The sequence below is a fragment of the Nanorana parkeri genome, unplaced genomic scaffold (genome assembly GCF_000935625.1).
Source record: "Nanorana parkeri isolate BGI_ZX_2015 unplaced genomic scaffold, ASM93562v1 scaffold221, whole genome shotgun sequence".
Taxonomy (NCBI): Eukaryota; Metazoa; Chordata; class Amphibia; order Anura; family Dicroglossidae; genus Nanorana; species Nanorana parkeri.
The window spans coordinates 1540313-1558188 of NW_017306489.1; the positions used below are offsets into that span (position 1 = coordinate 1540313).

General features: G+C 43.6%; 1 protein-coding gene across 1 annotated transcript in view; it reads right to left on the reverse strand.

The window, feature by feature from the left end:
• Positions 1-2967: 2967 nt before the first annotated feature.
• The window catches only part of TMEM91 (transmembrane protein 91), a 53308-nt gene continuing 38399 nt past the window's right edge, over positions 2968-17876 (reverse strand). Inside the window, exons 3-4 of the mRNA XM_018556017.1 lie at positions 5172-5315; positions 2968-3354 (exon numbers count right to left, since the gene is read on the reverse strand). Of these exons, the coding sequence (XP_018411519.1) occupies positions 3196-3354; positions 5172-5315 (303 nt within the window). The 3' untranslated portion in view covers positions 2968-3195. The remainder of the gene's footprint in view (positions 3355-5171; positions 5316-17876) is intronic.

A 17876-nucleotide genomic window follows, 5' to 3' on the forward strand; every position in this document is an offset into this window, starting at 1 on the left:
CCTGCAAAGCATTGCAGTTGCAATCAAAGAATCATGGGTGCAATGCTCTGGCTCCTGCAGACGATTTCTCCCAGCCCCTGCCTGTACCGAGGTATGGACTTTCAGTTACAGGGACGGGAGGAGGTGTGACATGTGAGGTGTCTTCTTCACACTCGTACTCCATTAAGAACTGCAAGTCCCTCTGCGGAGGTGGCAGGTGGGACTTTTCTGAATTCACAGAACCACAGTCTCTCAATTCACAGAACCTGCCCAAGGATTTGTCAATGGATGACACAGCTGTGTCTGGCTTCATCATATTCAAATACATATAGAATCCTGTGGGGCAGACAAACCCTGGGATTCTGGTAAGGGGCCGGGGGGCGGGGGGCATTTGGAGGGTGGGGGGCTGCTAATGTATCCAGGTTTCAGGTTACACCCTAAATATTAGTGTGACATAAAACATGGTCAGTAGGATGAAGCTAGTCTTTAATAGAAACTGTCAGGTTGTTCAATGCCCCAACATCTACCATAATCTGAAATATCAGCTGTGGGTGGACTGACCCTTTAATACATAACTGTAATGTATATCAGGGAGTCCGGTATAACATAAAGAAACAGGACAGCTGCAGTGAATGTCCAAATCTGGTTAAGTAGTATGATACTAAATACAAATGTTGGCTGCTGCTGTGAATCCCCAGGATCTGGGGGTCCAGTATTACACCGTCAGCTGCTGTTGATAGAAGAATCTTCAGCTTTACATCTTGATCCAGCAGAGCTAAAAAGGAGACATCCTACCTTCAAAGGACACCAAGCTAAACTGGGTTTGTTCAGTATAAGCCACTAGGTGGAGCTGTACCATCGATTTTAACTAGTGTCCAACTTCCTAGAGACAGGAGCATATACACCAGGGGTGGGCAAATACTTTTTTTAAGGGACCACATGAGAAACTGGGACTGTTGTGGAGGGGCAAACCGAAAAAGCTGAACTTTATATTGCTCAATAAAAAATTTATTGCTTTATAAAAAGCAGTACATGATATAGTTTTGATTATGTCCCCATGAGAGTGCCCCCTTACATTGTTTGTCCCCTTTAGAGTGCCCCTTTATATTATTGTCACCACATAACTTAGTTTGCTACTTTATTAGTAGGCCAGAGGCAGGAGCCGGGAGGTGGAGCAGGCTGCAGGAGAGGAAGGAAGAAGATACTCTTCTGTTCTCCTGTAATGCTGGGGGTGAGGAACACATTTTACATCACTGGTTGCTAGGACCGCTGGTAGTCCTAGCAACCAATGACTGCAGAGGAGGTGGACACATGACTTCTTTGGTTGCTAGGATGACAGCGGTCATAGCAACCAACAATGGAAGAGGAGAGGGGCCTATGCTGGGCTATAGTTGGCAATGGATGCACCGGCCTCTGAGGCTAGTGCATCCACTGTCAGCCAGCCATAACCGAGCACAGTCTGGTCAGAACTGCCACTATGGGATAGCCAATGGGTCAGATGTGGACACTGTGTCTTCTAATGAACACTGGGCGACCTGGACACTTGTAGGTAGGTGCAGTATGGCCAACGGCCACTAGATGCCCCCATGGGGCCCTGGAGATAGATGCAGCTCTGGCCTGGGGAAACTCTGTGTCCCAGGAGAGTTGATTTATAGGGGGCGCCCGAGAGGGGAAGGAGTTGTTGTTCAGAGGAGGACAGAAGAAGTCTAAGACTGTCTGCCGAGTCTCTGGAGGGAGACTGTTTCTTGAATATAGGCTGGTCCATGGGAAGGACAGGACCAGGCCTAGGACTATGTAGAGCTACAAAGATCCCCTAGTTTCCCCACAGGGGGAAACCCACCGTGCTAGGACTGACAAAGGATGGGATTCCGGAGAATAGTGAAGTGCTAGAAGACTGACAATATTTGCCAGTGGGCCTATGGCCGAAGTAAGTCGTGACTCTGGGCTGCACCTGGGCTGATGTACCTCTCTCTCTAAATTGTATCACCATGCAAGTAACAAGTGATGTGCCGTCACCCCATTCGGGGGTGGCTGAAAAGTATACTTTGTGCTGTTAATATCTTCAAGTAAAATCAACAAAAAGACTATCTGAGTGGACTGGTTCTTCTCCCTCCAACCTCTGAGAAGGTGGGGTTCTACCGAAGTATGATGTGGACTGTAACGTGGCTGTAACCATCTGAGGAGGGTAGGTGCGCAATGGGGCTATGCCTGACACAGGGTGCCGTTCATGGTGGCCTTTCTCCTTGGGGGGGAGGAAGCGCCGAAGACCGCAGAGGCGGTAGAAGCCATGAGGCCCTGTGTACGTAGTACTACACGTGTGGGAGTGTTTGCACGAGGCCAAGGCCGTGGCCCCTGACCGTGGGGTGTCTGGTTTCAAGTTGCATACACGGGGTTACTCAGCCAACCCAAGAGGGAACACACACACGCAACACCCCGAGAGTGAACCCCGCCTACACACTGGTCATATTTAGCCAAAAATATTTGCCTTTTAAACTATTTAACTTTAACCATATAAAAACATATCTTGTAAGAAACTGCAATCAATATGGCCTGCCCAGTGCTTAGTTTTATGTCCCCCCCCGCAATGTATGACTACCGTGGCTTGGAGACTTTGTCAGCATTTTCTGAGCCTGCATTTATTTCTCTAATTTCAATGGTCCATGCCCGGCCTTCTTTCCTGTCTAAACTCTGCCTGAACTCTGCTTCTTAAACTAATCTCTCTCCCAGAGTGTCTGACCCATGTAACCTTTAAGTCTGAGTACATCAACAAATCCTTGGAGGAGACTGGCAGAAAACTGAAGGACTCACTTCTGTTACCTGCCTCGTCAGCCATTGTAGTCGCTTTTACTGTCAGCTTCGTTGGAAATGTCAGATGCTGAATACGGAATGATGGGACTTTATTATAAAGGATTACAGAGAATTACACATTGCACAATTTAAAAATAAACTTAGCAAATTTCCAGTAAATATACAGGTGGACCTTTTTTTATTTCACAATGCCCCAAAGTTCTTCCACATGGACCTGGCTGGAGTATGAGATGCATCCGGACACTTCAGATTTCTTTCACGTCTGAATAAAGTAAACAAACAAAAAAAAAGTGGACCTCCAATGTGTCTTTATCATTGTTGTTTTCTGGTTAAGACAGGAGACCAGCAGACAGGAGGACTCTAGTTATGACAAGAGAAGTCTGGTTGTCCAGGCCAGCAGTTGGTCCTCTAGGTGGGGGCTCTATTGGACAGATAGGCAATGAGGGCCACCACAGCACCCACATAGGTGCAAATGCCCAGGAAGATCGAGAGAACCGCCAACAGGAATGTCTGTCGGGAGGCCACAATTGCCCCATGGTAGTCGCCTTGAGCAGAAGCTTTGTTGGTCTGTAGAGAATTGAAAAACTGGTTAGAAAAATAAAAACACACTGACTTTTCCTTTAAGCACAGTTTAAGTCAAAGAAATTATTATGCAATCAGATAGACATTTTACTAACAACCTCTACTTTCCTGTTACAGCAGTTGTACAAAGTGTCTCAATATGACTAGGCACTAAAGTTAAACCCAATTCCCTTAGCAATCAGTGCTTATTACAAGCACTGGCCAGACACGTCCCCTCTCTTCGTCTACCGTACAAGTCTGCGTGAGGACACGTATGAGGGGTGTGACTAGCAAGCACAAGGCACCGTAGTGTGAGCTCAGAAAGTAAGGTATTATAATACATTTCCAAGTAAAAATCACTCAAAAATGAATACATTCTGGGGTAATGGATTATAAAGTGATAAAAAGGTATGAGACTTCAATTAGGGGTTCAAAGAGTAATCCCAGCCAACATTTTTCTTTTTAATTTTGGATTAGGTAGCGGTTAGAACCTTTCTGAGATTTTATAGCAGTCTTGGCGGCTTGGGAGGAGATCGAAAAACAATAAAATAAAAGCCTGACTCTAGCTTCATTAGGAGGGGCAGTGCCTGTGTCTAAACTCTGAGCCTGATGAAGGGATCATGTGAGAGACAACATGCGTCAATAAATGGAAATTTTTTGTTTTGAAAAATGATTTGATGTGCTGGTGACACATTTCTACAATCTGTGTCAAAACAATGACGCTCTGAATGGTGATGATTTTTATGAAGTTGAAATGTTTAGTGAAGGTTTAAGAAAAGTCAGTATATTTTGGGGATATGTGTCCCCTTCATCAGGTAGAATAATAGACCTCATTGGTGTTCATTGAGTATAAACACATAATTTCAGAATACATTTAGCATTTTATTAGAATTAGAAATGATGCACAATAATATAAACAGCAACCACATCATTTAAATGGTAAAAGAAAATCAAATATATAGCAATTCTAATTATTGTATATTTTTAACATGATACAGTAAACTCCCAGTTATCCGGCACCCATGGGGATCAGAAGATGCCGGATAACTGTAGTTTCTGGTTGCTTGAGAGTTAAAAGTACCTCTCAAGCAACCCCCTACGGTGCCCCAACCTGTGGCCCCATTCATCTGCAGCCTGGATTCTGCAGGCGGCAGGTTGAATCGAAAGAGAGTGCAGTGGGCGGAAATAATAGCCAGCCTGCTATTGGCTATTTCAAATTGCCCAGCGGGCAATTGCAATTTGAAATAGCTAATAGCAGGCTGGCTTTTGCTCCCCATTGTTTACATTCTGCTGTGGACCGCGGAATCTAGCTACGTTCTGCGTCTGCTCTACGGGCTCTATGGTGAGCTCCTATGCCCAGAGGAGCGGGGGACCTTGTAAACCGCGGCAGGGGGGGCGGACATTTTCGCCGCTGCTCTTTTCATACAAGTGATCTAATCAGAGCACTTGTATGAAAACGAGTGGCGGCTCCACACTATACATTTAGCTCTGCTTGTCCGGAGCAGGGCTAAATGTACAAAAAACGACTCGCCCGGGCGTCAGCCCCTCCGCCTCAGCTCTCACACATTCGCTCCATAAGACGCACAGACATTTTTGCCGCCTTTTGGGGAAAAAAAAGTGCAACCTATGGAGCGAAAAACACAGTATTTTTATGCATCAGCCAATCTCCAAAGACTGAAATACTAGTTTTGAATGGGCTGATCCTTTAAATCCCACTCAGAATGTTATACAGTATATTCTGCACCAGCTCCATTTTTAGCCTCTACATGGCCTTCCATCAGCTGAGCCTTGGACAGGCAATGCCTGCGGCTGCTGCCACTTACCTTTTGTGACAGGAAGAATGCGGCAATGCCCAGAGGCCAGAAACAGCAAAGCATAGAGAATACGGCTAGGCCCAAGTAATCCTGGGGGAAGAGCAGGGAAAAGTGACTCTCGCTGTCTGTGTCACTGTCACTGGAGGAATCATTCTGGAAGAGAGGAACAGAACTCATTAGTAGAAACGGCAAAACCCAACATCCACAATGAATACTCAAAGAGACAGATCAAACAAGGATGTGCAAAGAGCAGAGATGCTATGCAAAGTAAAAAAAAACACATATTAACCAATCAGATCTCAGATAGCCATTAGTGCACGACCCTTTTTGTTTGACGGTTATGGACTAATGCACCGTGCACTCTATTCCTACCTTTTGAAACACCTTATTGAAGTTTTTGAATTAGAAATGTGCAGTAATTCTGCATCCACAAATATACAAAGGTGAATTAAAACACCTTGAAAGAAGAACTCCGTGTGGCTACCAATGCACTGCAAGGGTTAAGTGCTCTTTTTGTCTAGGGGGCTCTAATAAACCTGTATTACTCCCCTGATCCTCCTTCCCGTGGCGGTCAGCGCTCACCTCTCTTACCCTCTTGGCATCCTCATGTCTAATGCAGGTCAATCAACCTTTGTAAGATGTAATGAATGTCTGCAGTCCTTAGACCGCCAGAGCCTGGGCGGGAAGAGGCCGCGGGGACCGGTCTAACAGACCAGAGAGAGTTGGTGGGAATGGGATCAGGTAAGTAATTCTGCTTTATTTGAGCCCCCTAGACAACACAGGCACTTAACCCTTGCAGAGCAGGGATAACCCCACTGCCCTTCTCTGAACTCTCTTAATTTCAAGGACATCCTTTCTTAAGGACTGGTGGTCAAAACTGAAGTGCACACTCAAGATAAGGCCAAACCAATGTCTTGTAAAGTGGTAGAATCACAGTTTTATCTATTGGTAAAATCCCTCTTTAATGCATGACGGTATCCTGCTGGCTTTGCTAGCTGCAGCTTGGCATTACACGCTGTTGTTGAGTCTGTGGCCTACAAGGACCCCCAGATCTTTCTCCATCCCCGATGTCCCCAAAGGAGTACCTCATGATAAGTACCTTGCATAGATAATTTTAGTTTCCAAGTGCATAACTTTACATTCTTCAACGATAAACCTCAAATGTCATGTACCCAACACTTTTATTACACAGAAAAAAAGACCTAGCAACAGCTTGTAGGAGAAAATTACAAATACTTACCGGTACCTGTCCAGCAGTGGTGACTCCAATCTTTGCTCTCCTCCAGAGCTAAGGTCACTTACAGGAAAGAGAAGTGACATAGTGACTGACAAGTAGTACCACGGTGCACACCAGAAACCATTTTGGAAGACTTTTACTATTTTGCAAAATGAATAGAGAAGGTGAAATTAATGAACTAAACTGCACAATAAATAGAAGATTTGCTATGCTTTAGGGGAAATTTAGAACGGTTTATGACTAATCAGTACCCTGAAAATCATACCTTTGTCTGGATATCATCTTGAAAAAAATTGGGGCACTTCTTAGTACATTAGAGTGCCTAGGCACTCCTGTGCCCATAGCTTTATTGCTGTATATCTGTAGTATGAGATCTAAGGCACTGCTGCCTCTGACTGCTAGTCTCAGGGCATATGGAGTGAGATTTGGTGAGGTAACCACTGTGCTGTTCACTGTACACCTTGCTGGAGGCTCTAACATGAGGAAGCAAAGCCCTGCCTATGCTAAGATGGCCACCTCCACAGAGTCACAGTGCCAGAAAAAAACCCCTTGTAAACTGGGATCATGATTTTTGATTGAGGAACCCTAACTTTAACCTTTGTTTACTTACTATAACTTATAGTCTCTCAAACATCACTATAGCTGTGCCATCCTAATATTGACTTTCACAATGCTAGAATATGCTATCAAATGACAAAAAGATTGAATGGGAGAAAAATAATAAAGAGTACATGCTACAACTTTATTGGAAATTCTCCAAACCTTTCTGATTGCTTCCTTTTCAATTTGATGTCATAAAATGGATTGAAAGTGAAGTATGGCTACAAATGGTTCCATTTGTAATAGATGCAATTGAAATGTGTGTGGTCTTTCTTACTTGTTACTTTGTTTAGGGGAAGGGGGGATGCTCATGCACAGGGAACATAAGTTATGTTAGATTAAATTAGAGAGAACTGGGAGTTCAATGGAGGACATTATGCAACGTAAGACAAAGAGTGGAGAAGAGTGGAGTCTTTTCAATGGAGTGCATGGTGTTACATTGACTGTAGTGTACCTTTTATACTCCACTGAAATTGCTTTATTTTAGCTATGGAACTAGCTTTAAGAAACCTTCTCTAGAAATAATGTTTTTCGCTTCTGACACCTATGTATACCAACACAGCATGTTCTCCACCAATTTTAAAAGAAAACCTGTACTACTTGAAGTGTAAGGACTGCCATTGCCGAACTCCTTTTAAGAATATTAGTTGCCCGGGTTTCTCTGAATACAATGCTTTCTGGGTCCTTGACCTGAAACAATTATATAGATTAGAAAGTTGGAGCAAACTCAGAACTCCTGCTCTGCATACTTTTTTTATGTTGGTGTTTCAGAAAGTATTGAAGCCAACGTGGCAGTCAAGCAACAAGCACTTTGAAAAACATGCGCCAACAATGACTGGCTCCATATTTTTTTAGCACAAGTTTCCTTTAATAGACATGTGAGCTGCAATTACAGGCTTCATCTACATTACCTGAAATTTGGTATTACAGCTGTTCAGCCCTTATCTAATTCCAGTCTGCCAAGTATTGTAAATCGTGGGGTGTCATAGAAAAGGTCCATTCAGATAGGTGACTCATTCTTTCTGAAAGGTTCCTTTGAAGCAGAAGAGGTAACGAGCAATTTCAGATCTGGGTAACCATGTGAGCACGACTCTTAAATCATATAAGTAAAGCAATTTTAAAATGTAATTGCATTGTTATGAAAAAAATGGCAAGATATGGGCAAGGGAATTGTTATTCCCTTAATCCTACTTTCTTTATTATGATATTACCCCATTTTTAATTCCATAAGAGCCAGATATACAAGAAGATGACAAGGTTTATTGTCAAAAGCCCTCTCTCACTGATCGCTTACTGAATTTATGATTATTTCCCTTTATTTCTGTACAGTTTTACTATACTCAAAAGCCCGGTAAAGGAAACAATGTCATACAAAGGCAACCATTTTGAGTTAACATTTCACATTTGTAAGGGAAACTATATTGGTTTTTGGTTCCAGTTTATTATTTTCTTTTAAACATAAAAGAATATAGACAAAGGCTAGAAGCCCCACAATCCCACAAGGGGTAACATTAAAGATCATGCAAAATAAATAGAGGGTTAAGTCACAAAGCTGCCGAAGGCAGCCGAGTGAGTAACTCACCCGAAGTGAAGTGAGCCAAACGCTGTTCGGCTATTCAATTTGGGCTTGTACAGCTGATTTCAGCCATACATCGGCTGAAATCAGCCGTACATCGGCTGGCTTCGGTTCAGCCGAACATGCTCAGCATGTTCGAATGAGCCGAAGTGAAGAACACGTTCGACTCAACCGATCCAACATATGGATTGGCTGAGCCGAACCTCCGGCAGGCTACTTGCTGCCGTTCGGCCTATTCTCAGAGGGGCTGAATGGCAGGAAGTGAATAGCCGGATGCCGCTGAGCGGCATTAGGCTCGGCTATTCTGCTCGATACCTCCGTGGTACCGAGCAGAATAGAAAATCAGTGAAATAAGTAATAAGTAGAAAAGAAATGTTTAAAAATGTAAATAAATGATAAATGTAAAAAAAAAAAAGATTTCTTTAAAAAAAGAAAAAAGAAAATCAAAATAATTGGGCGGAGCTAGCAGTGACAGCTAGCTCCACCTAACTGTTTCCTATTGGCCGGGACCTGCTAGAAGTCTTCTAGCAGGTCCTGGCCAATAAATAACAACTGGGCGGAGCTAGTCTTCTAGCGTCACGACCGGCTCTACCCAGATGTCATTGTTTAATGACAGTTCAGCGTCCCCAGGTAACCTGATCTGTCATTGCAACTGGGTGGAGCTAGCTGTGAGATCACGGCTGGCTCGGCCCAGCTGTCAGTTGCAAGGCTTTCGGACGGGCAATGGCCGATGCATATGCCTTCGGCTCGGCTAGCTTCGGGAGCTGTACGGGCTATAATGAATAGCCCCTACAGCAGCCCTTCGGTTCTACTGAACTGAAGGGCTCCGGCGGCCGAAATAAATAAATGACAAAGGATTCAAAGAGAACTATGGATCAGTTAAAATGAAAGCACAGCAGTAGCAGCCTACTTTGTGGTTGGCTTTGCTTAATTGAAACCTCCCAATGAGCTGTCTGAAAAGGGATGAGCAAGTTTAATATCGGCGGAGAGATTTAACCATTTTCTGGAAGTCTCCTCCTTAGGCTAAAAAATACACAGGAAACTTTTAGTAGCTCTAGAAGCAGCAATAGATCAGTAAACTGATGAGACAAACTGCTCCCTAGCATCTTGCAGAAGTTGCTTGCATGTTTGAACCATTGTGCAATCATGCTAAACTGATCTCTACTACATTCCACTTGTGTAGCTCCTTCCGTGGAGAGCCATGTGTTCCATCTGTTTAGCAATCAATTGATACTCCTAGGGATAAATCACTAGCAAGCATGATTAAGCTATTTAACATCTCCATTGTAGGTCCAGCCAAATGGGGTGACTGCCAGCAAGTGGATAAATATCGCAGTAGCTAGAGATTAAAATTGCTTACGTAACTTAGCTCTAAGGCTACATGACAACAATGGAGGTATGACCAGACCCTCCTTCCTAACCTTTTCCCTAGTGCTTTGCTTCTGAACTTTGCCCAATTAATTCTTGTTAAAAATTGTATTAAAGTCTCAAACTTTTTCAATAATGAATCCAGATCCAACAAATATGCATTGCCCAGTCATCATGTTTCTGAATAGCTCCAACTCTCTGAGCTCTGCTTCCATGTACAAGATCACAGCACAGTCTCCAGCAGCTCTCCATCTTCTAGCTTAGAGAAGTAGGAGAAGGTTGAAGCAGGGATGAGGGGATATGCTTGCACACACAGCTTACTAGCACAAACAAGGTGGCTCCATAGGACCCTGCGAGGAAAAGGAGTCATCCTAAAACAGGATATCAGGGCCAGTGCTTACAGGGCCATCTGATTCTGCAGGGAGCTTAAACTTTTAAACATCAAGGAGCAGTATCCATTGTCAGTGTTTTAATCAGCATTTGAAATAGCTCAAACACATTTTAACTTAAATATCACTTGCAGACGGGTTTCTTTTTCTGCATTTTTCAGTTAAATCTCTCAGAAGCATAGAGATTTCATTGCCGACTTTCATGAAGGTAAACTTTCCATAATAAAAATGAACTCAGGGATGATTTGGGGAGCTACAGCCGAGTGATACACAAATAAGATAAATTGTTTTAATAGTTGAGGTACTTGAATGCACTTTTAAGATTTAACTCCTGAGTTTAGTGTCACTTTAAATCAAAGAAAAGCCTAGGAGTGAAGTATTGTATACTTTACAGTGTGGGGTCATGTGACTATACCAGCCCTGGTCATTATTTGTATCTTAGATTGCCTTGGGTTGTGCAGATCTGTGGAGGTCTGTAGGATCCTGGAGGTGCCTGCTGCAAGGACCTGGAGTCACATAACCAGGTAAGGTGTGCCCACACGTTCTCTTAAATCTTTGGTTTTAAATCTCTTAAATCCTGGTGGGTCATGACCCAACAGTGGGTCGCGACCCCGTGTTTAGTGTGTCGCTGCATGCCTTCCACTTTTCTTGGTGAGAGTCTTCTCAGCCTCCCCACAGCATTGCCATTTAAAATATGCTGCCCGACGCTGAGTGTCAGCTTGAGGTGGGGTGGGCTGGAGCTATGGCCGTGAGGGAGCTGCATTGATACGTGGATCGATGTAGACCCTGTAGAGGTGCCTGGACTGGGGTGACGTCACATTCTGGCTCCCGCACCTCTACAAGGCCTGCAAGAAAGCTGGACAAGCAATGCATGTATGGATGGAGCTCTGTCACAGCACAGCAGCAAGTTAATGACCAAAGACAAATGTGGGTCCTGAGGTTACACAGGTTGAGAACCACTGTCTTAAATGATTCAATAGCACGAGCAGCTCCTTGGGGCATAAACAAAGATGAGTAACATGGATAATATGAATGCATTGAAAATTTCCAGTGAGGCTAATATGGAGTAGCAAAACCAACAACAACAACTACAAACGACAACCAACAACAGTATAAAAAAATCCAGGGAGACAGCTCTGTGCCAGTACAAACTTACAGTCTAAAAAGATAATGTTGATTTTATAAACAAGTCATTGTACTGGAATGCTGAGCTGCTAATGGCATGATATTTTGGCATGCTGATTTGTTGCAGTTCTGACTCAGTGACCGCCGCTGCAGTTATTGTTTGTCATGCTTCACTGTCCTCAGCAACAAGAAAACATGCAAGGCTTATTAAAACACAGCCATCTGGAGAAATATTGTATATCCCATAGCAACCAGATAGTATGCAAATGATCTGCAAGACGTGTTCTATTCTTCTGCAAAAATAGCAGTATTACCCATAGTTGCTGGAGCACAGCTGTCATTTTCTGCTTTTAATATGGAGGTTTTGATTGTCTTGGAGGTTTTGTTTGGATGACAACTGGCAAAAAAAAAGGTGATAAGCTCCGTACCCTTAGTAACTGTAAGTACTATGTAATTGACAGTACGGCCTTGCAAACTAGCAGCCGGAAGTCAGTTTACATTTCTTTATCCAACCCTGCAACGTGTTTGTGCTTGTTAACTCCCTATGTATCTCTATTTACAGCAAAGCAGGCTGTTTTCCTATGGTAGGTTCCCAGCAATCTCTAGTCTAAGAAGAAGGGAACAGGTGCATCCTGGGATCTGACTCCATCTTGGAACTGAGGTGTGGAACATCTAGTGCCATCCTGAGCACGTTTGGAGAAAACACCCAGATTCCCCTTACGGCAGCATCGCTGGTAGGGATGGACTTGTTTCTCTGAATATTTGTGAGCTATGGCTTTAGTTACATGTTAATATGCTGATTGTATGTTTTCAATGTTTTTTTACCAGTTTTACTCACCCTGTTTGGTTAATAAAGCTTCAAGATTTCATCCAGTCTGCCTTATTGCAGAATAATTGGGGGGTTTAGCTGCATGTTGAGCTATACACAGGCCACAGGGTAACGTGTAGCGGGGACAGAACACTTTAATATCAATAATTAAATTTTTTTTTTTTAAATGAAGGTTAAAAGAAAGGGTTAAGAACACTTTTGCTTGGAGTTCTTTTTTTGCATGGATTGGATTTACCTGGTCATTTCTCGTAGTCTCTCTGCAGCATTGACTGGTAACCAGATGTAATGTGACCAAAGCTGACCCCCCCCCCCCAAGGCACGATATTTTAAGGAATTTTTCATGTTTATTGTTACCCTTTAAGTGATGTTAAAACCACTGCACCTTTAAAAACTGTAATTTTAGAAGATTTTTCTAGATTGATTCCTGTCCCGCGGGGCAGTACCCAAATCCCCATACACCTTTTATGGCCAATAACTTGCATATAAGCCCTCTTAAGGGGACAATTGTTTTTTAAGATGTTCTACCCCCATAGACTTGAATTGAGTCCGAATTCGAACTTTGTGGATGTTCTAAAGTTTGATTTCGAACCGAACTCGGACCTGTTCGGCTCATCGCTAACCATAAGCAGCAATGTAAACCCGCTAAACAAGAATGGATGAAACAGTAAATACATTGCTTAGTAAATTGAAGGGGTCATCTGGGAACAACAAAACGCTGCCAGTAGAGTGGTAAGGGTTAGTTGTGTAAGCACTGTGTTCTTCTGAGTTGTATCCTTCATAAAAGTGATTATACAGTTTATTTCCAGTCTCCCCTTCACTAGCCTCCACCCTGTGTCTGTCAGGCCAGGGGTAGAAGGCAAAGGAGGGAGCTGCATCTAGTTCAGAAAAGTGAATGCTATGTGCTGTCCATGGTGCTGATCTTGTGTTTTGCAGGATAAACACTTGGAGGGTTTATTTCTATCTTGTTTTTATACAACTGAAGTCTTCCACCTCATCCCATGCTACTCTCCTGGAACATCAGATATACGAGGTGTTAGGATCTCCCCATGGCAAGGGTGAAGCCGCCTACCCTTTATCAAGCCACATATTCTTCTTCATGGAAAGAGGTGCTTTGAGAAGGATCCATAAAAAAAAAGGTTACCCTTCTTAAAGGGGAATTATGAGGCAAGTGATTTTCACTCAGCCTCATAATCTGAGCCGACCTGTGACAATGAAAAACTGTCACAGGTTGGCTCAGTAGATCGGGAAGTGAGCGAACACATACCGGCGCTCGCTCACTTCTCGATCTATCCGTGCAGAGAGCCGTGACTGTCACTCACGTCTCCCTGCAGGGATTCCCCCCTGCTTCGATCCTCCAGCGCTGACTGGCGGAACGGATGGGGCAGAGCCAGCTGTCACTCACGCAGCTGGGTGGATCCAGACAGAATTGTCGGGATCCGTTCCAGCTGCGGCGTCTCAGTATAACGCGAGCTGTAGCTCGCGGTATACTGAGCTTTGGGTGACGGAAGGACGCTAGGTTGTGTCCTCTCGTTACCCTTAGGAGAACTATGTGGAAAAGCCCTAACCCCATAGTTCTCCCTTAAAGTTGATGGCCACTGGGCTCTTCCACATCACTGATGCCTAGGATGGGGCCAGTGGAGGGATTTAATTGAAACCTACTTGGATCACTCAAAGATCCCCCTAATTAATGTAACATAATTTTTAGTAAAAGGGAGTAACGGTCTGCTTTAAATGCAGAGGAGAAACTTAAGGTCACCAACCTTAGCATGCTGTCTGGCAGGGGTGCCTTGATCATAACAGTGACTGAAGAGATTTACAATTGTATTTGACAAGTTAAACAGCTCTCAGTGTATATTTAGCTGTTTGTCTGGAGTTCAGCTTCAGTGATGAAAGGAAAGCTTTGATCACTTCTCCATGAATGGTTAGATAATTCAAGCAATATTGTCACTAGTAATTATAACGCTTGCAATGTCATTTTTTTTTGCATAAAATATGCGATACCTCATCTTGATGTGTCAGGCCTATATTATCTGCTAGTTCCACGCTGCAGATGAGTATAACTATCTGATGCGCAATTAAGCATCTATAATATGGTAAGGCGAAAGGTAAAATACATACAGGAATGCATTATAAGCATAAAAAAATCTGTAAAAATGCGAGACGTGTAATTATTATTTTTTTTATGAACCCGGGTTATAATTAGCGCTGTTGTAAAATATATATATATATAAAAAATGAAACGTATTTTTCACCAGAGTTGTCAAAAAACTGAACAGAACAGACATATTAAAATTTAATTACACATTGGCATGACAGATCCACACAAAAAACCCCGTGTACATTGAGCACATTAGCATACATAATTCCAGCAATGCATATGCATAGTTTAGCCTTCTTTTTAAATAATTTATAGAGGCTGACCTGAAAGAAAAAGTCCGGGATACATTAATTAATACTTTAATTAATCGCCTTCTGCAACTGATGTGGGTAAATCAAGGGCAAATGTATAGAGAATAGCGTGAATAGTGCTGAGCTTTGTTGGCCATTTTAGAACTGTAGAGAATCGGATCAATTATTTATATAAAATTCTTTTAAGTGTAACTGGAGAAAAATAATCGGTTGCCCATTGTAACCAAACCAACTCTTCCTTTTATTTTCACAAATAAAATATACACTGTGGCCAGATTATTATGACCACCTCATCAGTACTTCGTTGGGCCATGAGATGACTCCACGAGATGACTTCGTTGGGCCGCCTCGTGACTCCACGAGATGTTGAAAGGTGATGCGAGGAATCTGACACGGCACTGTTACCCTTCTGTTGTCTTGTACCAGTCTTGCCACTCTCCGTTCTGCCCTAACATTGACTAGTCGCTGACGGCCACAATTCGCACGTTCAGACCCAGATTTTCGGCTGACAGTCCAGTCTTTAAACACTTTAACAACATCTGCTCTTGAACATTTAACCAATTCTGCTGTTTTGCTGATACTCGCTCCATGGCTCCGAGCGCCAACAATCATCCCACGTTCAAAGGCTGTTAAATCGCGTTGTTTCCCCGTATCTTCAGAAAAAAAATCTCAGTCGAGCCAAAGGCATTGGCCGGCCGACAGCCTGCTTCTGACAGCTGGGCGGAGCCAGCCGTGATCTTACGGCTGGCTCCGGCCACTTGCAGAGAGATCAGCGTCCCTGGTTACCAGCTAACCAGGGACACTGATCTCCAGACAGCAAACTATTCCGGAGTTTGCTGTCTGGAGACGATCGTTTCCAGGATAATACATGCAGCAGATCAGAAGAACGTTCTTCTGATCTGCTGCATGTATTATCCTGGAAACGATCGTGTGCCTATTTGTCTAAATTCTCTTTTGATTACCGCATTTCAAAATAATATAAAGTCAATACAGAGTTTATGTTATGATATGGTATAGTGAGTACACAGGGGATTTTTTTTCTGGTTAGATGAGAGCTCTGGTTAGTTGAATACCGGATAACAGAGTTTACTGTATTCAGTTTTTTTTTTGACAAGCTGCAACAGCCACAACACATTTTTCTTACTGGGCATATTCCACCTAATTTCACACTAAATACCACATCAAGGTTGTAAAGTACAGTCTGATCACCGTGGGGGGAGATACCTCCAGATCTGCTGATGTTAACAGTGTTAGCAAACCCTTTATGAATATTAACAATGAACCCTTTTTAATACGATTAACGGCTGTGAAGCATTTGATGTACCTCGTTTGTTGTGCCCTTCATTACTAGCACCCTATACAGCTAGGCCCTCTGGGTATTTTATCTGAACACAGCAACAAAAATGTTTAAGTGGAGGTAACTGCGCGGCGGCCGCCCTCCCTCCATCTGTGTCTCCTGGGCTCCCCGCTCGCTTGGAATGAGCCTGTAAACCAGCTGACAATTGTCGCGCAGCCGAGCGTGGAAATGCAGTCTGTCAGACACAATGCTGCACAACATACTGCAAAATGACATGCCAGTGCAGAGCATTACACACCAGTAACACACAAATAGATGCAGCAAGCACCGTGACACTTTAATAGCATAGATAAATCTAAGTATGTTCGTTTGTCAACATTCGGCTATATTATCCCTGTCTAAAGAATGGCAGATACAGTATTTACAACTGGGATGCAAAAAAAGTATCCTGTTATGCGAACAGAGAGAAGTATGGCAAGTCAAATGCGTCTATTTATTGACATAAATGCAACAAATCACAATTAGATGCCTTTGACTTGCATTTTGGAGTTAGGGGTGCCACCTTTTCTTCCATCGAAACCCGAACACTCTAGCGATGCATGGAAATGTTTTGGGGAGAATGAGTTGCAGCTTATTCATATTTAAATAGCGCCGCCCATTCATATGTAAATATCACAGTCACGACTACTTTCAGCGGGGGGCCAGTAGCCCCTATCTTAATTTTGATTGCCCCTGTCTGCCTGACATCTTGTTTCTGGGTTTCTGCTGCCATGAAATCCAGACACAACATTTAAAACCCGGACTATCCGGGGGAACCCCGGACAGTTGGCAACCCTATTTGGAGTGCCGGTGTCCATACTTCTCTCTGTGCATTGAGATGGTTGCCATCCGTCGACTACCGCTGCACCCACCTAATCTACATGGAGAAAGCGGTCAGGAGTGCGATGGGTTCATGGACTGTTATGCGTTATGCAAACAGTGACCGAGCGACCAGAGCTTGCATGCTTGCACTCGGGCCTGCCTGTCCCAATTGGTCAGGTAGGCTGTCCATCACACTGAGCCAGCCAAAAGAGAGTGGATGTGTGCTGCAGAGTTACAACAACTGGGAATAAAAGAGCACCCTAGATTTCGGAGCACCAGGGGTGCTCTGCAAATCCACTGGAAATGGAGGCACCTAATATACAGGCCTGGAGCTAGTGTAAAAAGCGAAAAGAGTATTTGCAGCGAACATATATTTCGAGTTATTCTTGCAATGTTTGCCATAAATTAATTTTTTATGTCTTAACAAAAGGTCTTACCCCCTGACCACACTATCCAAAATTATAAGAAAAAATGTTGCCTGTATATACACTTTAACCCAATGCCACCATCTTCCACCAGCCTTTTAGGGGGTTCGCAATGCCTGGAGTCTGAGGTCGGCTTCCCTATCATGTGATCATTGGCTGTTACAGTGGTCACATGATCGACAGCCTGTCCTGTCAGCTCCTGATCGTAAACTGGGACTGGGAGCTGTTGGTGACAGCTCCGCCACTGTATTGGAAGCACCAACTGAGCACACTCTCTTCGGCGTTGCCTGTATGCATATATGCAGCGGGCGGATTTAAAGCAGAACTCCCAGGAAAAAATTGTTAACCCTTGCAGTGTCATTTGTGTCTAGGTTAAAAAAAAAAAGTTATACTTATCCGAACCACGGATCTAGCTGGTTGTGACACTGCTCCGTCAGGCCTGTCTCCTCCTCCGCTGCTGTGATGATATGTCCCTCGGCGTCCTCATGTCCTATACACAAGGTATAGAATGTGATGACTCAAGGATCCTTAGACTGCTGCATCGGAGGGGGAGCAAGGCGGAAGGGACTGGTCTATGATACAGCCGTCTCTGAGAATC